Source organism: Cynoglossus semilaevis, chromosome Z, assembly GCF_000523025.1.
Source record: "Cynoglossus semilaevis isolate Cse_v1.0 chromosome Z, Cse_v1.0, whole genome shotgun sequence".
In the NCBI taxonomy this organism is placed as follows: domain Eukaryota; kingdom Metazoa; phylum Chordata; class Actinopteri; order Pleuronectiformes; family Cynoglossidae; genus Cynoglossus; species Cynoglossus semilaevis.
This window is the reverse complement of record NC_024328.1, coordinates 16,769,461-16,787,174: the sequence shown is the minus strand read 5'-3', so window position 1 is coordinate 16,787,174 and position 17,714 is coordinate 16,769,461. Positions and strand designations below refer to the sequence as shown.

The following is a 17,714-nucleotide window of genomic DNA, read 5'->3' as shown; positions in this document are numbered from 1 at the left end:
CGGCGCCAAACAAAATGCCATGTAACATGTCGTGCGTTGTCGCTGGATGGCGCTGCAAAACAACTATATTTACTAGCCTACGTTGCATTATACTAAGAAGTTTTATATTCAACATTAAAAGGAAACAATAAAGAGTGTATAATATTAAAATATAAGCACATTTTGTGGAGTATTGTCGTTTGAAAATAGCATTTTGTTCAATGAGAAAGCACACGTGGATTAGTTTTACTGTTAACTAAAGGTAAATACCATATAATAGAACCCATATCATCTTGAAAAAGGAAAAACAAAATAGTCCATTCTGACAGATGCATTCACTGGAATGGGGTAGTGGTTCTCAAATAAAGGTGTGTGTACCACCAGAGGTCCTTGGGCTCCCTCTAGTGGTATGCAGTGGGAAGTTTTGTTTTTACAACTGTTAAGAAAATAAGACTCTTAGGCACCAAGGCATTTAGAAATGAAAAGAGGTGGAACATAACCCACATGGAGGTTTTCCATAGATCTGGATATTTTCTTGGTTCCTTTGGTTAAAGGATTAAGATAAGGATACAAGTAGAATTTAAAGACACTTTCCAAGTGTTTCTTTTTACTTCTGCTTACTACTTGGAGTGTGTTAAATTACATGATTATCCATATACCCACTGACATCATAGCCTACAGGGGAGTAAGTGGACTGCCAAATCTGGAATCTGAAAGACCATTAGACACCTCCCTGATCCTTAGCCCTCTCTGATTTCTTAGAAAATCTTCTGACAACTACTTTATGCATGCCAAAAATAGTTATAGTGTGCAAACTGGTCTGGAGTTAAGGCGCCCATCCGAAGACAACCAGCCAAAGGTGTCACTCGGTTGAAACTATTAGTCCATAACTATGGTATCACTACCCATTCACACCTCTAACCTTTTGAATTTACATTCTGCCCTCCTTAGAATAGGATGTGTTTCACCACACCTCCACCCTCCCTTTCTGCAATGACCCTCATTCCAGGTATGCAGCCCCTTTTAGGCTAAATACCAGAATTCCCTAGTAGTCGGTCAGAACTGAAGAAGCCTCTTGGATGAGAGGTGAAACATCTTCAAAAAACCTACTTCGTCCAGTTGCCCTCAATGTAACTATTTTTGGATTAAATGACCTGGATCACTGAGAACCAGTACACAGACAGAAAATATTGTTTATCATCATCAAAAACATCTCATATGCCGTTAATTAATATATTTCTTGAAGAAGGGATATAACCAGATTATTCAGTATCCACTTTCTATAAACTCTTCAAGTTCAGTTTTGACATTTATTAATTCAATACAATCGTTGGGACTAAGCAGAAAATATAAAATATAAAAAAGACCAAAGGTGTGCGGTTTTACACTCAATGAGATAGCAACTGATAGCAAATTAAGTAACTATGATCTCATGATCTCAGTGTTACCATCTCTTAAATGTGGTCCAATGTCTTAGAAAATCATCTGTGTTAAAATGACAAAACTGGAAATGACTTGAAGATTCCATGCATGTGTTCCAGGTGTTTAATGGAGAGAAAAAAAACAATGATTTTTACATTTTATTTAAAAAAGAGTCAATGGAAAATAATTCTACATCTATTATTCAGTTTTCAAATGCATACATCAACAAAAATCTTCAGCAAATATGAACAAAAAATGATTTGCTTCAACTGTGTAAAAAAGATAACATTTGGTCTTTATAATCAGCCAGATGACCTACAAGCTTTGTTAGTTCAGTTCCATTTGATAAGAGTATGGTTTCAGCATTTTGAAACACACAATCACCAAGCAACTGTTAACAATTCAACAGTCTACAATTAATGTACACTTTAATCTATAGTTCACTATACAAATACAGTATATTCTGTAAAATCTATAGAAAAATCTATCTTTTGGTTAGATTTCATTATCTACTTGCATTCAATATATGTATTTATACCCAGCTGTATTCAAACATATTAAGCCCAAAACACAGTACAATTTTGAGAATGAACATTATGATAAGTTTAAGACATTTTAAAAACATGTTGTCGTTGAGAGGGGCTAAAATATTAACATTGTACAACAATTGAACAAAGATTACAAAAATATTGCAACACTTGCAAATTGTACACAGGTGTATTTGGAAAAGCTTAAATAATATTTATTTGGATGTGATATTTGGTTGAAATGGTATGGCTCTCTGATTGGCTAGCTAATTCTCAACAAATAAATTATTTTACCTAACATTTCTTTTGAATTTTGGTTCATTTCTGTTACTGATTGTAAAGATTGTTTTGAATAACATGTAAAAAAGGTCTATGAAGATTCTCAGTCATCCAGGTCATGGTCAAGTTTAGAAAAATTCTAGTAGGCAACTGGATGTGCATTTTCTAAAAGAAATGAGAGTTGCACCACTCATCCAAGAGGCTTCTTCAGTTCTAACTGGTGGTGGGGAGTACAGAAGATATATACTCTAGGTGTGAAAGAATAAAGCTACTTCAGCTCCACCCTGTTGGGTGGGGCCTTGGGGTCAACTGTGAAAGTGTAAACAGTCGTAAAGAGTATGATGGGTCGTTGTGGTCCCCATCAGAACGGTTTCGGTGACCTGCCTCTTTGTTGTGTGAAACTGAGGTGAAACTTTTGGGTATTGTTCCTAAAAGGAAAAACCTGGAGAAACCATAACTCAACAGAGGTGGTGGACTCAGACACAACCTATCACCCACATCTTCTTCTTTTTCTTTCGGCTTTGTCCCTTTTTTTCCGGGGTTGCCACAGCAGATCATTGATTTCCATCTCTGTCAGAGTGGAAGATACAGAGAACAGGGGCTCTGTATCTTCTACTCTGACTCCAACTATCTGCATGTCCTCCCTCACTGCATCCATATATCTCCTCTTTGGTCTTCCTCTCTTTCTCCTCCCTGGTAGCTCCATCTCTAACATTCTTCTACCAATGTATCCACTGTCTCTGCACATGTCCAAACCATCTCAATCTGACTTCTCTAGCTTTTTCTCCAAACCTTCCTGTCTGTGTTGTCCCTCTAATGACCTCATTCCTGATCCTGTCCATTCTTGTCACTCCTAAAGAGAATCTTAGCATCTTTAACTCTGTCACCTCCAGCTCCGCCTCCTGTCTTCTGCCTATTGCTACTGTCTCTAAACCTATCACCCACATACAAAGCACTATTAGAAACAATACCCAAAAGATTCACCTCAGTTTCACACAACAAAGAGGCAGGTGACCGAAACCATTCTGATGGGGGCCACAATGACCCACCAGACTTTTAACAACTGTTTTACACTTTCACCCAACAGGGTGGAGCTGAAGCAGCATTATTTTTTCACACATGGAGTATATATCTGCTGCACTCCACACCACTAGTTAGAACTGAAGAAGCCTCTTGGATGAGAGGTAAAACGTCTTCTTTTAGAAAATTCACATCCAGTTGCTTAACATAGCTTTTTAAACAAAAAAAATCAAATTTTTATTTCTGTTTCCAATGATAAAAGGGCCAGATGATTTTGGGGAGAAACATTGGCGACATTCAGTAAATGAAACCTGTATTCTGGCTATAGTGTATGTGTTGAATCAAAAAGAGGAGTTCAGAAATGCACAGAGTTTAATCTCAAAATGTCCATTACTTCTAGTTTACAGTAAGAGATGATTTACTATGAGGCAAAAATGTGTTTTCAAAGCTGGAACATGTATTTAAGAATTGACTGAGATCTACAGCTGGCATACTGGCCTCCAGTGGGAGAAATGAGTTATTGCAGAAATGATAGAAGAGTAATATGGCATGCAGGCCACAAACCACCAAGTTTTACAGAAGTTCATGTCTATTATTAACAGCTGCCACCCGTAGTTAAACGCATTAAAACGCATTGTAGATTTAGAAAGATTCCTAGTTATGCTGAGGAAAACATTGCACCAAGGGCCTACTCAAGATGTTGGTGTCACAGAAAAGCTTTTTGTAGACCCTTAACTTTTGTAGAACTTAATGCTGGACAGCATGCAGCATATAACAGTAACCCTCCATAAATGTAAACCAGAGTATGGTTCATTTCAATGCCCCAACACACCCAACCACGCCTGAAAAAAATAGGAGTACCTACATCTTGGTTTCGCTGTCGACGTGTCTTTCTTTCTCATACTCATTCTCCTGGCTAATGAGCTGGTAAGGCTTCTTGTCTGTTTCCTCCACCACTAAGTTTCCAACCTCCGGGTCCTTTTTCTGCAGCTCATGACGGGACAAGTGCTCCACTATACCTGCACCAATGGAATCTCCAAGGACATTGGTTGTGGTGCGCAATCTGTCTCTAAAGAAAGACAACCAATATGGTGAGAGTCAGACAAGATAAAGTAACACAAAACAACAAAATATATAAGAAAAGATGAAACAATGTTACAAATAGGCAATGTGAGAAGAGGAAATAAACTATAAAAGACAAAACTGTACACAAGACAAGGCGCCACAAAAATGTAAGATAATCAACAAATAAAGGCAGACAGGGAGACTAGATTAAGAAATTAATAAAACAGCATAAAACAGGTAAAAAGAAAAAAAAAGAAACAGAAAAAATGACACAAGAGAAATGTCAAACAAAAGGAAATGTAGTTATAAATTAAAAATGAATGCAAAAAAGAACTGAATATCAAGCATAAAATATTCCAAATAAATTATGTTGAAGATGTTGAAGATAAATCCTACATGGCCATTGAAAAACACATAGTAAACCACATCAAGTATAAATGCTTTGCCTTGGATCAGATAGATTTGCAAACAAAGTACAGACAGATAGATAGATAGATAGTTTATTGATCCCAAAAGAATATAAAGAGTTTTATATATATATATGTATATATATATATATAAAGATATATTGTGTGACATGGGATGCAAAGTACTACTTACCTTATCCTGCTGCATTCAACACATAGCATTATACAATCCCATACTGCCCGAACAGGGAGAATAGTACTGCACTTATTGCACCACATCAGGGAGAATATAAATGATACTTACAAGAACCAATCAACAGCAACGATGAGTGTGATGTCATCAGTTGGCAGGCCAACAGATGTAAGCACAATGACCATAGTAACAAGTCCTGCCTGTGGAATTCCAGCTGCTCCAATGCTGGCTGCTGTGGCTGTAATACTGAAGTGAAAACAGTGCAGGAACAGTTATACAGTAAGTATTTCAGTGTGGTTTATGTCAAAACCTGTCTTAAATTATCTCGGCCATCATCAGTTTGACCAAACAGATGTTCATTGCTTCCAAAGTTAACAAGGGTTATTTCATTGGTTCTCATGTCAGAAGTGCAGTCTCTTCTTTGGACCAAATCCTCAGACCAATGGTTAGAAAATCACTATGACAACAATTATGGTTTTTGTGGAAATATTATATTTACTGTGTAAATATCTGGAGGCTCTGTTGGCAGAAATCTGACGTAATTACACTGGTATGTAGGCTTTACATTTTTGATATCCCTAAAATGAGTCTGTTATGATCAGGTTCATTATTTGGAACAGACGAATCTGCCAAAGTGAATGTTTCATTTGAAACAGAAATAGATCACATGTAGCTAGTGTATAAAAATGTGTCCTTCCTAAACACAAAATAAGAACATAAATAGGGATATTAAGTTGGTTACACAGCCTTTTTAGTTTAGTATTTCAATTACACCAATATTTGGTGACTATCACTTTTGAAATGAACATTTGCTGGAGCAAAACTTAAACTTCTTGAACTGCGTTACGGGCCACATATAGCCAAACTAATGTCAGGTAGGCCAGACCAGTACAATAATACAACATAATTTCTTATGAATAACAATAGTACATGTTTCCCCCTTTGTTTTCATGCACATTTTTTTACTTTCAAAATTTATCAAGCAGGCTGGATTGAACCCCACTAATGGGCCGGGGATGGCCCACAGGCTGTATGTTTGACAGCCCTTCTTTAAGTGGTATCTCATTCAAACACATAAAAACACTGGGTGTTTTTTCACTGCTTTCTTCCTACCTCCCGTCTTAGTGTTTCAAAAATGTCATGCAATATAAAATCAGTCATGTGTACTGTATTGTACAACAATATAAAGGCTTGACATCATCAAAAAATGTATTAGTACATTATTAGTACACAATATCTATACCTAATGGTGAGAATCTGCCCAAAGTTGAGGTCATAGTCATTGACCTGGGCAATGAAAATGGCTGCCAGAGCTTCATACAGAGCTGTTCCATCCATGTTTATTGTGGCACCTACAGGAAGTACAAAACGGGTTACACGCTTGTCCACTTTGTTGTTTTCCTCCAGGCATTTAAAGGTGATAGGCAGGGTTGCTGAGCTGCAAGAGAAGATTAATAAGGATGTAAGACGGACACAAACAAGTAAGTACTGTACATAGTGAACATGATGACTGACCTGGAGGATGTCCCGAGGGCCGTAACGAGTGCCTGCAGCAGCCCACCGATGAACACAAAGGGGTTCTTCCTGGTGATGATGAAGTACAAAGTTGGCAGGACAACGGTGGCGTGGATGAGCAGCCCACTAATGACTGTCACTGTGTACATCGCCAGCTGGCTCCCCATCGAGGAAATGTCATCCATCTCCACAATCTTCCCAGCAATTAGGAACAAGATGCCAAGAGGGGCATACCTGAAGATTAAACAGTGATGTCATTTAATTTAATGTTTAAAAAAAATCCTCACATTCAAGAATCAATAACCCTACTCACCACATGATTATGCCCACCAGCCTCATGATGACCTCATTGAGAGAGTCAAAGAAGTCCTTGAGCGGCTGACCTTGTTCCCTCATGTTTCCAATGATCAGACCAAAGCACATGGAGAACACCACTAGGCCCAAAGCATTGATTCCATTAATTGTCCCAGGTACAGGAACCATCTCCTCCTGCGTGATCTTCTGACTACCATTAGGAGAGAATATGGTGTCGTTCACCGTCATCTGTACCTGGATGACTCTCTTGGCATACTGTGTCTTGAACTGCAATGAAAACAAAAGTACTACTTTTAATTTATGAATTAATCTCTGTGTTAAACTACTGTGTTTTTTGCCCTTGTAGACACACTGTCTATGGCAGGCATGGGCAAACTGATGTGGTCCGTTCAGCTTTTGAATCTGGCCCACCAAACATTTCCAAATTATATAATTTATTTATATTATCATTATATTTCTTCTTTTTCCCTGCAATACCCACGTAGAAAATGCAATGGCATAGAAAATGATAAAAGCATTTTAGCATTTTAGCCTTCATGTATGACTTTTACACGTCATTTATCTTAGTTGATACAAATGCTTCATCTATCTGCTTCTGACCCAGCACCCCTGTTCAATTTTAGGACCAATTGTGGCCTGCGGGTCAAAAAGTTTGCCCACGCAACTTTGTTGTAGAGAAAGTGTAAAAAGTTTTGTGACGTTTAGCTCTTTATATGTAAACCTTATCTTAGTTGCATTTGCACAGATCAGGAAAAAGCTTTACAAAATAAACAGTGTGTGTTTCTTATGACTGTAAATAGGTAATATTCATGTCATCTTCAATAAAACTGGAATAAGCATTTTAAAAAAGGATAACTATAAACATATTTACATGTGAAGAGAACTGTAAGAACAACATGATGTACCAAAAAGTGAAATCTCACCTGTTTGGTGCAAGCTTCTACAATATTTGGAGGAAACATGTTTCTGAAAAATAAAAGATAAAGATCCAGTCACAAACAAACACCCACACTGTTTTTTGTATTTGTTGAGGAAATAGAACAGTTTAAAATAGTATTTAAGAGAAACATTCTTGCACACTTAGATACATACTGTATATACACACAAAAAGCAATGTGAATATTTTAAAATAAAAAAATGAAAATACAAATACAGCTAAGTACAAAATGTACTTATAATATACTGTATATTGCCAAAACTACATAAAAAATTCGAAATTGCTCACAATTACTTGCAAAAAATACAATTCTAGTAATGTGAGTAAATGTAATATGTTACTTTACACCTCTGGTAAATATAAAAGAATCTGTATTTTTATTTATGTTCATACTTAATATTGTTTTTTTATTTCGAATTTCGAATCCACCAGCTGCCACTGAGGTGCTCTTAGCATGGCACTGTCCCCATACACTACTCCCTGGGTACTCAAAAAGCTGCCCACTGTTCACTTTGGTCATGGGTTAAATGCAGAGGTCAAATTTTGTTGTGTGCAGTGATGTATGTCACAATGACAAGGAGTTCACTTTCCTTTCCTATTATATCTGTTATTGGTGAGTACACAATTAAAAATACTAATACTTGTTTGTAAACAAGAAAACTGGTATGACACCATCCTGATACACACCTTATAAGGTCCAGGAAGGCATCAGCAGGGCTGACCTGCTCCACTTTTTCCTGCTTTGTAAACTCATCTTTTGATCCTTTTCCAGGGTGAATGATGAGCACCATGATGATTCCAATGAACACTGCAATCACAGTGGTGGTGGTGTAGTAGATCACTGCCCTCATACCCATTTTACCAGAAGCACGGCTGTCTAGAGCAGCCATACCTGGAAAACAAAACCATAGAGAAGTTATTAAGTTAAAGTCATTCTATTAGTAATTTGACTTTTCTGTGGACTTCCAAAAGATCCCTGCAGAGAGAGCAGTGGTGTCACTATCTTAAAGGATGTGGTGCAATAAGTCCAGTACTAGTGATTCCTTCATTCATCTCTTAATCCCTTTCAGGGTAAAAGGCAGAGCTGACGCCAATGATCCCAGCCGTCCTGAGGAACAGCCTTGGTAATTCAACAATAATTACAGAGCCCAGTACTAGTTATATACAGTATCAGCTAAAAAATGACAAAGACAACAGGTCAACAGCCACCGTGATGTTAATGTCTAAGCTTTACACCCCTGAGCGTAGAATTGCAGGTAAAAAGGACACAATAATTGCACTGCATTAAAAGGCGCACTATCAATGAACGGGAATATTTTCATACATAAGGCGCACCGGGTTATAAGGCGCATTAAGCGGAACAAAACAATCAAGCGGAACAATCAATCATGCTTGGATCCCTCTCCTCAATATTCTAGTCAGTGTCATTGCTGTTAATTAGCTGTTCAATGATGAACTCTTGGATGGTTCATTGGTTTATTACCAGGTGATGTTGTTGGATGAATAGTGAAATAAGATGAAATAAAATCCATCAGCATTCCTCTTTGAATGACACTGACACCAACACAAACATATTCACAGAAACATAATTGTCCTATAAAGAACGTTTCTTTATACAAATGGACAGAGCACCCTTCTTGTGTAAGCAATTCATATCTATAAGTATAGAGATTCTGCCAGTTCCCTCATGGCTTTCCTGCGCCCTGCTCCTGTGCATCCCATGTCACAGAGCAGGCGTACAGTTGAGGACCCTATGAAGCCCCTGCATCGTACTTCAACGGGGCACATGATGGTTTTCCAGCCAGCCTCTCTGCATTCTGCTGCCAAGTCTGCGTACTTTGCATGTTTCCACTCTTTGGCAGCCTCCATGCCTTCCTCCCATGGGACGGTAAGCTTCACCATCAGAATGGTTCTGCATGGTTTTGACCATAGACCTGGCCGGAGCAAAGTTTTCTGTGATCTCCCTGGGCAATTGGAGCTGCCTCCTCATCGACCACTCGCTGCCTAGTGAGCGTACCGTTGGTGCCCACCTCTGCCAGCTTCCTTAACACCAAGTCATGACGCCACCTGTAGCGGCCTTGGGACAATGCTGTCTTACAGCCTGACAGGATATGCTGGAGGCTTGCAATGCAGGATTCTTTCTGGGACAAGGCAGAGTATCGTAAGACGACCTGATCAGGAAGCTGAGCCTGATCTGGGGGATCTTCCACATATCAGTCCATGCCAGGGGCCTGTCTGTAACACCTTCCCATGACATCCAGCCTCCCTGTCGGCTTTGAGCCACCGCTTTGATTTTAAGGCGTTCCAGCTCGGTCCTTGTCACCTCTGTCACCACCACTTTCTGCTCTTCTTTCGAGGCCTTTGACCAGAAGAGGGTGGTCTTGCTCCATTCAATACCTGCTCGGCCCTCCTGGACGCCGCCGACTACCTCACAGTGTTTTAGTCACAAATTTAATTTTGAGCTTCAGTAACAAATTCAGTTATTTTTTAAACTTTAAATTCTGGTGCTTTAATCAAAGATTGTCTATCAATTTGATAAGAAAAAATATTTATTTTAGGCCAGAAATTTAGTTATCAAATACTTGAATTTTTTCTACTTATTCCCATCTTATTTTTACACTAATGGATGCTAATGTTATCAATCCTGATCTTGAATTTCCAGGATTTTTTTAAAGACATCTGGCTTTGAATGTTCGTGGCTGATCTTCCTTGTCTGCTGAGGCTTCTTTGTAAATGTTTCAGGTCAAAGTATCCCGAGTTAGTCCAGACGTTATCACACGATGAGAGTAAAAGCCAAGGAAAGCAGTAAAGCTTTCTTGTGGGACATCCACACAGCCAGTCTTTTCGTTTGTAACACTCCATTTAAAAAGATGCTTGAGTAAATGCTAAAATGCTTTTAGGCTTAAATGCCATCTAGGTTTTGTTGAATTGTTAGCAAGTACAGTTTGTTCACTATATTTATATGGTGTGTTGTGTGTGCATGTAAGTAATATTTACCAGAAAAGCAGGCAGAGAAAATATCTGTGTCAAGGTGGAAACAGTTCAACAAAACATGTCTATGAAGATTCTCAGTCATCCAGGTTCAACAAAACAGTTTCGGTGTTTGGAATTGAAACAGCGCGTACGTACTGTGGACCACCTAACAAACGTTCTCATGTTCTGTTGTAATTAGCAAATGAACTTGTAATAAACTTAAATTAATCTGTGAAAAGGCAATACAGTTTAATGAATGGAAAAAAATATGGTTGGATTTTGTGAACTCTACTAGTTATAAAATCATGGGCTACTCACACACAATCACACACAAACACACACACACACATGCACACACACACACACGCAGTAAAACATGGACTTTTTTAGTCCTCGGCCAAGAACGAATAACCCACTGATATGAAGAGTCTTCAAAGATGTGAAAAGATGTGAAAAAACAGAAAGATGGTAACAGTCACAGAGCCCTAAAGGCTAAACTGTGCTCTAATACTACTAAATTAGTATTACATAGACTTTGCAAGGATAAATAGTAAAAGGCAGTATTTCTGTCTTAATAAAAATAGAGAAAAATAAATTTCAGAAAGAAGAAATGCAGCCATTTAAAGAACTGATTTTGAAAACAATCCAGCAACAAAGACAATCTACACCAATAAGCGTGACAGAGGCATCTCATTTTCAAAGTGCCAGGTCCTATTATGGCCTTGCTCTCTATTCAGAACTGTACAAGGCAAAGCAGGCTTTGTGTGATTGTGTGAGAGGAGATGTATGTGATCCTTTCATGCTTGGTACTTTGACACTCTCTCTCTCTCCCTATGCTGCTCCCTTCATTTCCACAGCCTTGTACTGAGGACCTGTTGCATTGTGCGGACCAAAACCAACGACACCAACCATGAAAATAAAACACTGTGTATGTGATTTCTTTTCCCTATGAAACACATTTTTGATCTTCCTGTTAGAGGCTAATTAGTAAGTTAGTTCATTAGTTAGTTGGTTAGCTAATTATGACGTTTTCTACCTGTTTTGGTTTGCTTTTAGCTATTTTTTATTAGTTTTATATATCAATTGTACTTTGAATTGTCAGCACTTAGTAGTCTTACAAAAATATTGGCTGTCTGAAGAGTAATAGACTATTTAAAATATGAATGTTACAAGGTATTATTGACAATTTTCTGTAAAGTTAGGGTTTTTGAAAAGGTACCATAACTCCAGTATATAATCTATACTATATTTTTTACATTGAAATATGATCGCAAAGATTATTATATTTGGTATATTTACCCCTAAACTCTCTGTAATTTTTATTAACAAAACTAATGATGTGACAAACCTCTGAATTTATTGTGTGTGCATATGTGTGTGTGTTTAAGGGGGGTTAGGTGCCCAGGAGCCCTTTCTTTTTCTTCTTGTCCAAACGTGTCCAGGACCTAAGCCTTAATTATTTTTCCTGATCCTCTTTCCTCCCTCTTCATCCTTCCCTCTCCCATTGTTCTGCCCCAAATTCTTTACCTCACCGCTCTTTTTCAGGGAGACTCTATAGTATCCGTCCAATACTTTTCCTCCCTTTCCACCCCCACATGTTGCCTTTGTGCACTCTTTTTCTTGCACGCTAGTCTTATTGCTGTAATTCTCTTCCAATTCTTTTCCCTCTCTTTTACCCTCCTCTTATTTCCTTTCTAACAGGCCTGGGAAAACTTGTTGACTTAGACAGTACTACATACGTGCACAGTGATCCCTAGTCTGTTGTCTAGACAACAACGGACGCAGCCTCACCAATTTCATCCTTTCAAAAGAATGAAAGAACCACAACTGTTGGAGAGCAAGGAGAGTGACTTTTCTTCTGGTGTGGGGAATGTTCATCAAACACAAAGGTAGACTTTGGGGGAACCCTCAAAGCTCCTGGGACAACGTGGACCTCCATCCGTGCTACAGATGATGCAGAATGGGCCGGAACCTCTACTAAATATTTTCTACTGGAGCTCACTTCTTGATCTTAGATTCTCTGCTCTAACGCCTCGTGTCTGTTCACCAGACCGCCTTCCTTTTAATGTCGACCGTATGGACATGTCAGTCACAGCACAAATTACTTTTTAGAGTGTGACTGTGTCATCTGGTTGTAGAAAAAAAAAACTCATACGAATTTGTCCTTTATTAAATACCCTCCATTATTTAGGTCAATCCTCAGAAAATATAAAATATAAAATCAAGCAGTCCAATATGTTTGTTAACTCCAGACTAGAAAGGTGTCGTCTTTCTATCAGGTCTTAGTTGCAAATTTTGTTATAAAAAGTTATCTATCTATAATATCTCTCTCCATAACTTTTTTTAACCAAACTGCTTGTCCATGAGAACTGGGTATGCTTTTTAGCTCATATAAGTTCATTTACATTCTGGAGTTTGAAATTAGATAGATAGCTAGATAGCTAGATAGCTAGATAGATAAATAGATAGATAGATAGATAGATAGATAGATAGATAGATAGATAGATAGATAGATAGATAGATAGATAGACAGACAGATAGATAGATAGATAGATAGATAGATAGATAGATAGATAGATAGATAGATAGATAGCACTTTATTAATCCCTTGGGAGTTCCCTTCAGGTATTTTACGAGATTAGGATTAATCAGATTAGGAATTAGGAGTTAGTCTAGATTCCTAATCTAATTAGGAATTAGATGAATTAGATGTGCTACACTTACACGCATTCACTGTTTATTTTACTTTAACAGACTACGTGCACAAAATAAGAAAAAAAAAACATAATGCCCTAATGGCCCAAGACCTCTGTAACTAAATAAAAAGCAAATGCTTTATATATGATCTGCAATTAAAAAAAAATCACACATGTTTCTTTCTTGTTGTTCTTTCCATAATGTTGAGCCAGAATTTTCCACTTTCCAATATGCAGGCACATTGGTCAACCACATTCAACAGAATTTGATTTTTTAGTTGTTTTTACAGTGTTTGAGAGCTGACATTAAGTCATTATTACAGCTCATGACTAATATTATTTTTACTGACAGAAAATACATTTGCCAAAGCTCAACATGAACTAGTCTGGAGTGGTTTGAAATGTGTTATTAGTTAAATTTGAAGATATACATAAAGCAGACAAATACACACATACCCAGCACTAGATCAGTTCGTTAGAAAACATCATTGTTGCACATGTTTACGCCATGTGACAGGTCATGTGACATGAAGTCAGAGGTTGCTGTTACACTCATGCTGCGGGACAAAGTAGGTTAGTATCAAAGACTGTGTCTCTATCTTCTCTGCAGGAGATTGGCCCGTTGCGCTGTGAATCACTACACTGTGTGCTTTCTAGGGTTAGGGTGTGTTGTTAATATTTAACTCCTTCCATCAGTATAGCTTACTAGTCTCAGAATTATCTGTACCAAGTGGCAGCAAAACACCCACAGACCGTAGAAAGGAGAAAATTGAAAATAGGTTTTCACATGTTTGAAACAAAACTGAAAAACCTAAAAACAAAGAAAATCAACACACTCAATTCCTTATCCTTAACTGTTTATTCAAATACAAATGTGCACTGGCCTTAGTCAAGTCAGTCAAATTTGTTAATTTGTGATGCAGAGAACACAGATATTACTACATGGGTAAGTTACTGTATGTTTAAAATTGACTAGTAAAAAATCTCTCTCTCTTGCTCTGTCTCTCTCCCTCTTAACCTATTTTTCTGTGTCTTGCTCATGACTTTATCGTAACCCTATTCACCACTGTGCCCAAAACAAACAAACATCATCAGCTGAACAAACAACTGACTTGGTCCTTGGAGCCACAAAACAACAAACAGCACTGTCACTGGTACTGGGGCTGAACACAGAGAGCACAGACTGAACTACCTACTGGACAAGTAACATATATCTAAGACAAAAAGTCAGCCAGAGCCCCACTGTTTTAACATAACCCAGTAACCTATTTTTGAAAATATTATATTCTCTAATTATATTCTCAGTGCTTTGTTGATTGTCGGAGGAGATGACTTTTATCAATTTCTTGCTTTTATTACTCTAATTGTAAGGGCCCAGTTTTAAACTTTTAGTTAATTGTTGTTATATAGCTCTTTAGAATTAAAAAAGCTTACTACTGTGTTACTTCAGAAGTGTGAGAATGAAAGTTGACTAACTCAGCAGAAAGCCTTTCAGTTGAGTTTTCATACCTGTAATTAGACTCGAAACCAGCAGGGGCAGCACCAACATCTGAAGCATTCTCATTAGCAGCTCTCCAGGAAAAGACAGGAACACCACTTCACGATAAGATATCTTATAAGGCCGCACAGCAAATCCCAGGATTATACCTTCATGAACGAAAATTTAAAAAAAAATTTAAAAAAAGATTTCATACAATTCAACCTTTGGAAGGTTCTGAATTAAGTAACAAAACCAGATGATGTCTCTGTATTCTTTTTTCTCTAGTCTAATCCTTCATTGAAGAATATCCTGAATCTGACAGTCAAAGGAATTTGATAGTGGAAGTGTAATTCTAGTAGGACAACTGATGTGCAGGCTTTGTGTGGGCTACTCTAACTTCCTACAGAGCAAGACCTAGAGGTTAATGGCAAAACAGGCAAAGGTCAGATTTAAGGTCAGAAGGAGTTCAGTCCCTATATTCATCTGGTTTCCTCTGTTCTCTCCCCTGGTAAGTTTGCATCTATTTTTGTCCTTTTCCCGTGCTGCCACAGTCTGGCTGACGATGGGCCAAGCAAATCACCATAAATATTAAGTGTAGTGTGAACAAATACTGACAGCTCACCTAAAACAACAGCAATGACAGTGAATATTACAAAGGAATTTTTCAGGAAGAATCCTTTCACATCATTCTTTGTGATGTTCTCCACTCTCTTCCTGGCCTGCAGAGATTGGGACTGGATCCCAGCACGGATGCGATGGAGGCCTCTTCGGGTCATCTGTGGGTTATCTTCACTGGTCTGAGTCATAATTGTTGCAGGAACTTTTACTCCCTTGAGCAGCAAAACTCCTCTATGTTGCTTGTTCTTCACTTTTCCTTCACTCGTGGCTTCCCTCTGGTGTGAGTCATAAAGGTTGTCTGACTAAAAGGAAAAATATGTCAGAGTTAGATACTGGCGTGTGGACAAAAAGGCAAAACATATTGACAAACATATTTGCCTGATTTCAGTGAAAAACAAATGTTTAAAAACAAATGTTTCACTGATTTCGACTGCCCGACTCCATCATACAAACACTGCTTCCTACTCCGGTCCAAATGTACACCATGAAAGTTATTTTAAACCTAGAGCAACTCATATCTGAAGGAGATGCAGTAAGAATTCAGTGAAGGAAAAACATGTGTCCCACCACCCCTACCACACTCTAGTAACTACACGTGTACACTTCCAGTGAAATGGGTATGCTCGTATGAAATCACACTTGCACACACGCAGACACACCAATATGTCTAAAAATGCATTTATACAAATATATGGAGAGATATGTGGAATCAATACCTTTTGACTTCAGCAAAATTGTCTTTGGAGGAAAGTGGGTTCTGGTTCTGGTTTAAAGCGCAGTCAGTGTGTGAAGGACAGATGAGCTCTTTGGTTGTGAAGTGGCTGGAGTAGGCAGCCAGCAATGAGGAGAAAGTAGGGACACAGGGAGAGGGGAGGAGAAAGAAGAGGAGGGAGTTCAGTGACGGGTACGAGAGTGAGAGGAAGTCAGTGAGTGAATGGAGGAGGTGCTACTGTTTGAAAAAAACAAAATCGAGTTGGGGGCTTGTGTCGAGACGAGGCGGGGTCTTAACGGTGAAGGGTTGAGAAGGAGAGAGAGCTTTTCAGACAGAGCACAGCTTAAGGAATAATAAGCTTCCCAAGTGGGAAAAAGGAAGAAAGAACCTTCCTGTTTTCTTCTCCCTTTCTTGACCTTCCATTCACGCAGGTTTTCATGCTTGATAAGTTCTTTAAGATTTAAGATTTTTGTAAAGAGTGAGAGAAATAAACTCCTCTATTCATAAAAAAATGCCAGTGGCTTAAACACACACATTTGTTTTGGCATTTCTCCAACAGAAGCACTCATCCGTCAGTATTACTGTCTTCCTTAACGTTCTGAAGTGTTTAGATGAGTAAAACTGGTAGGTATTTCAATGATTTTTTTTTTACCACTAATACCAAGATAAAGCTTACTGACCTTACTCTAAAGACTAATCAGCCAGTGCAACTACAACTGTTGGTTGTTTCCTTAGAATACATAATACATTACTATTAATGCTAAGTGTAAAACACAATTCAAATAAATGTCTATTTGCCCCAAGCAGCGAAACAAAGGGGTAGCACAACAGGTTAGGTCACTAAACCACATTTAATCATACCAGTTTGACCACCAGTGTCACTGTGTGTGTGGAGGAGGTGGGGAGTGGGGGCTGAAATAAAACTATTTTATTTTTACTCATCAATCTCAGGCAATGACAAGTACATACACTAATTAATTCCCACGAATCATCCTCCTTTCCATTAAATGCAACCAGCTGACTTTGACAGATAAGTCGATACTTAAAAAATGCCTCGCAAGCCAGGAGTCTGGCTCAGAAGACACAGATAAGAAACCCTCCAACCACTACTCCCAAAATTCTTGCATATTAAAACAAAAAAAGGGAGGCCTGCCTAAAACATGTAGTGAACAAGCATGCCACTAAACCATCAGGCAGAAGAGAGATGCCTTAGCTTTGGCAGGGGTTTCATGCACAGCATTTCCAGGTAAAAGCTGCAGAGGAAAAAAATGCTCTGTGAGATCTAGTGAAGAACTTTTTGATCCTCAGAAGGGCTGAACAGGGGTGGGAGAACAGACAGTGGCAGGACGCTTGTGGTTTTATATCTGGCAGGTATACAGCAGCGGTCCCCCACCTTTTTCATACCAGGTACTGGTAGGACAGTATCAGCAATACCACACTGTTGTTAAGTGATCATTACATTTTCTGAATAAAACATCTTTTAGACTTTATTTTGTTAGTATCAGATTCTGAGTGACTGAATGACCTATTGTTTTGGAACATTCCCAGATGATCATTGAATGAAGTAAATTAAGAA

General features: G+C 38.3%; 1 protein-coding gene across 1 annotated transcript; it reads right to left on the bottom strand.

The window, feature by feature from the left end:
- Positions 1-4,088: 4,088 nt before the first annotated feature.
- Positions 4,089-16,300, bottom strand: slc1a3a (solute carrier family 1 member 3a). The gene is made up of 10 exons (XM_008336688.3): positions 16,143-16,300; positions 15,431-15,728; positions 14,838-14,975; positions 8,347-8,551; positions 7,646-7,688; positions 6,721-6,989; positions 6,408-6,641; positions 6,136-6,330; positions 5,004-5,138; positions 4,089-4,296 (listed from the first exon to the last, which is right to left on the bottom strand). Exons 2-10 carry the CDS (start codon positions 15,612-15,614, stop codon positions 4,089-4,091), a joined length of 1,611 nt encoding a protein of 536 aa, XP_008334910.1. The 5' UTR covers positions 15,615-15,728; positions 16,143-16,300.
- Positions 16,301-17,714: the final 1,414 nt, after the last annotated feature.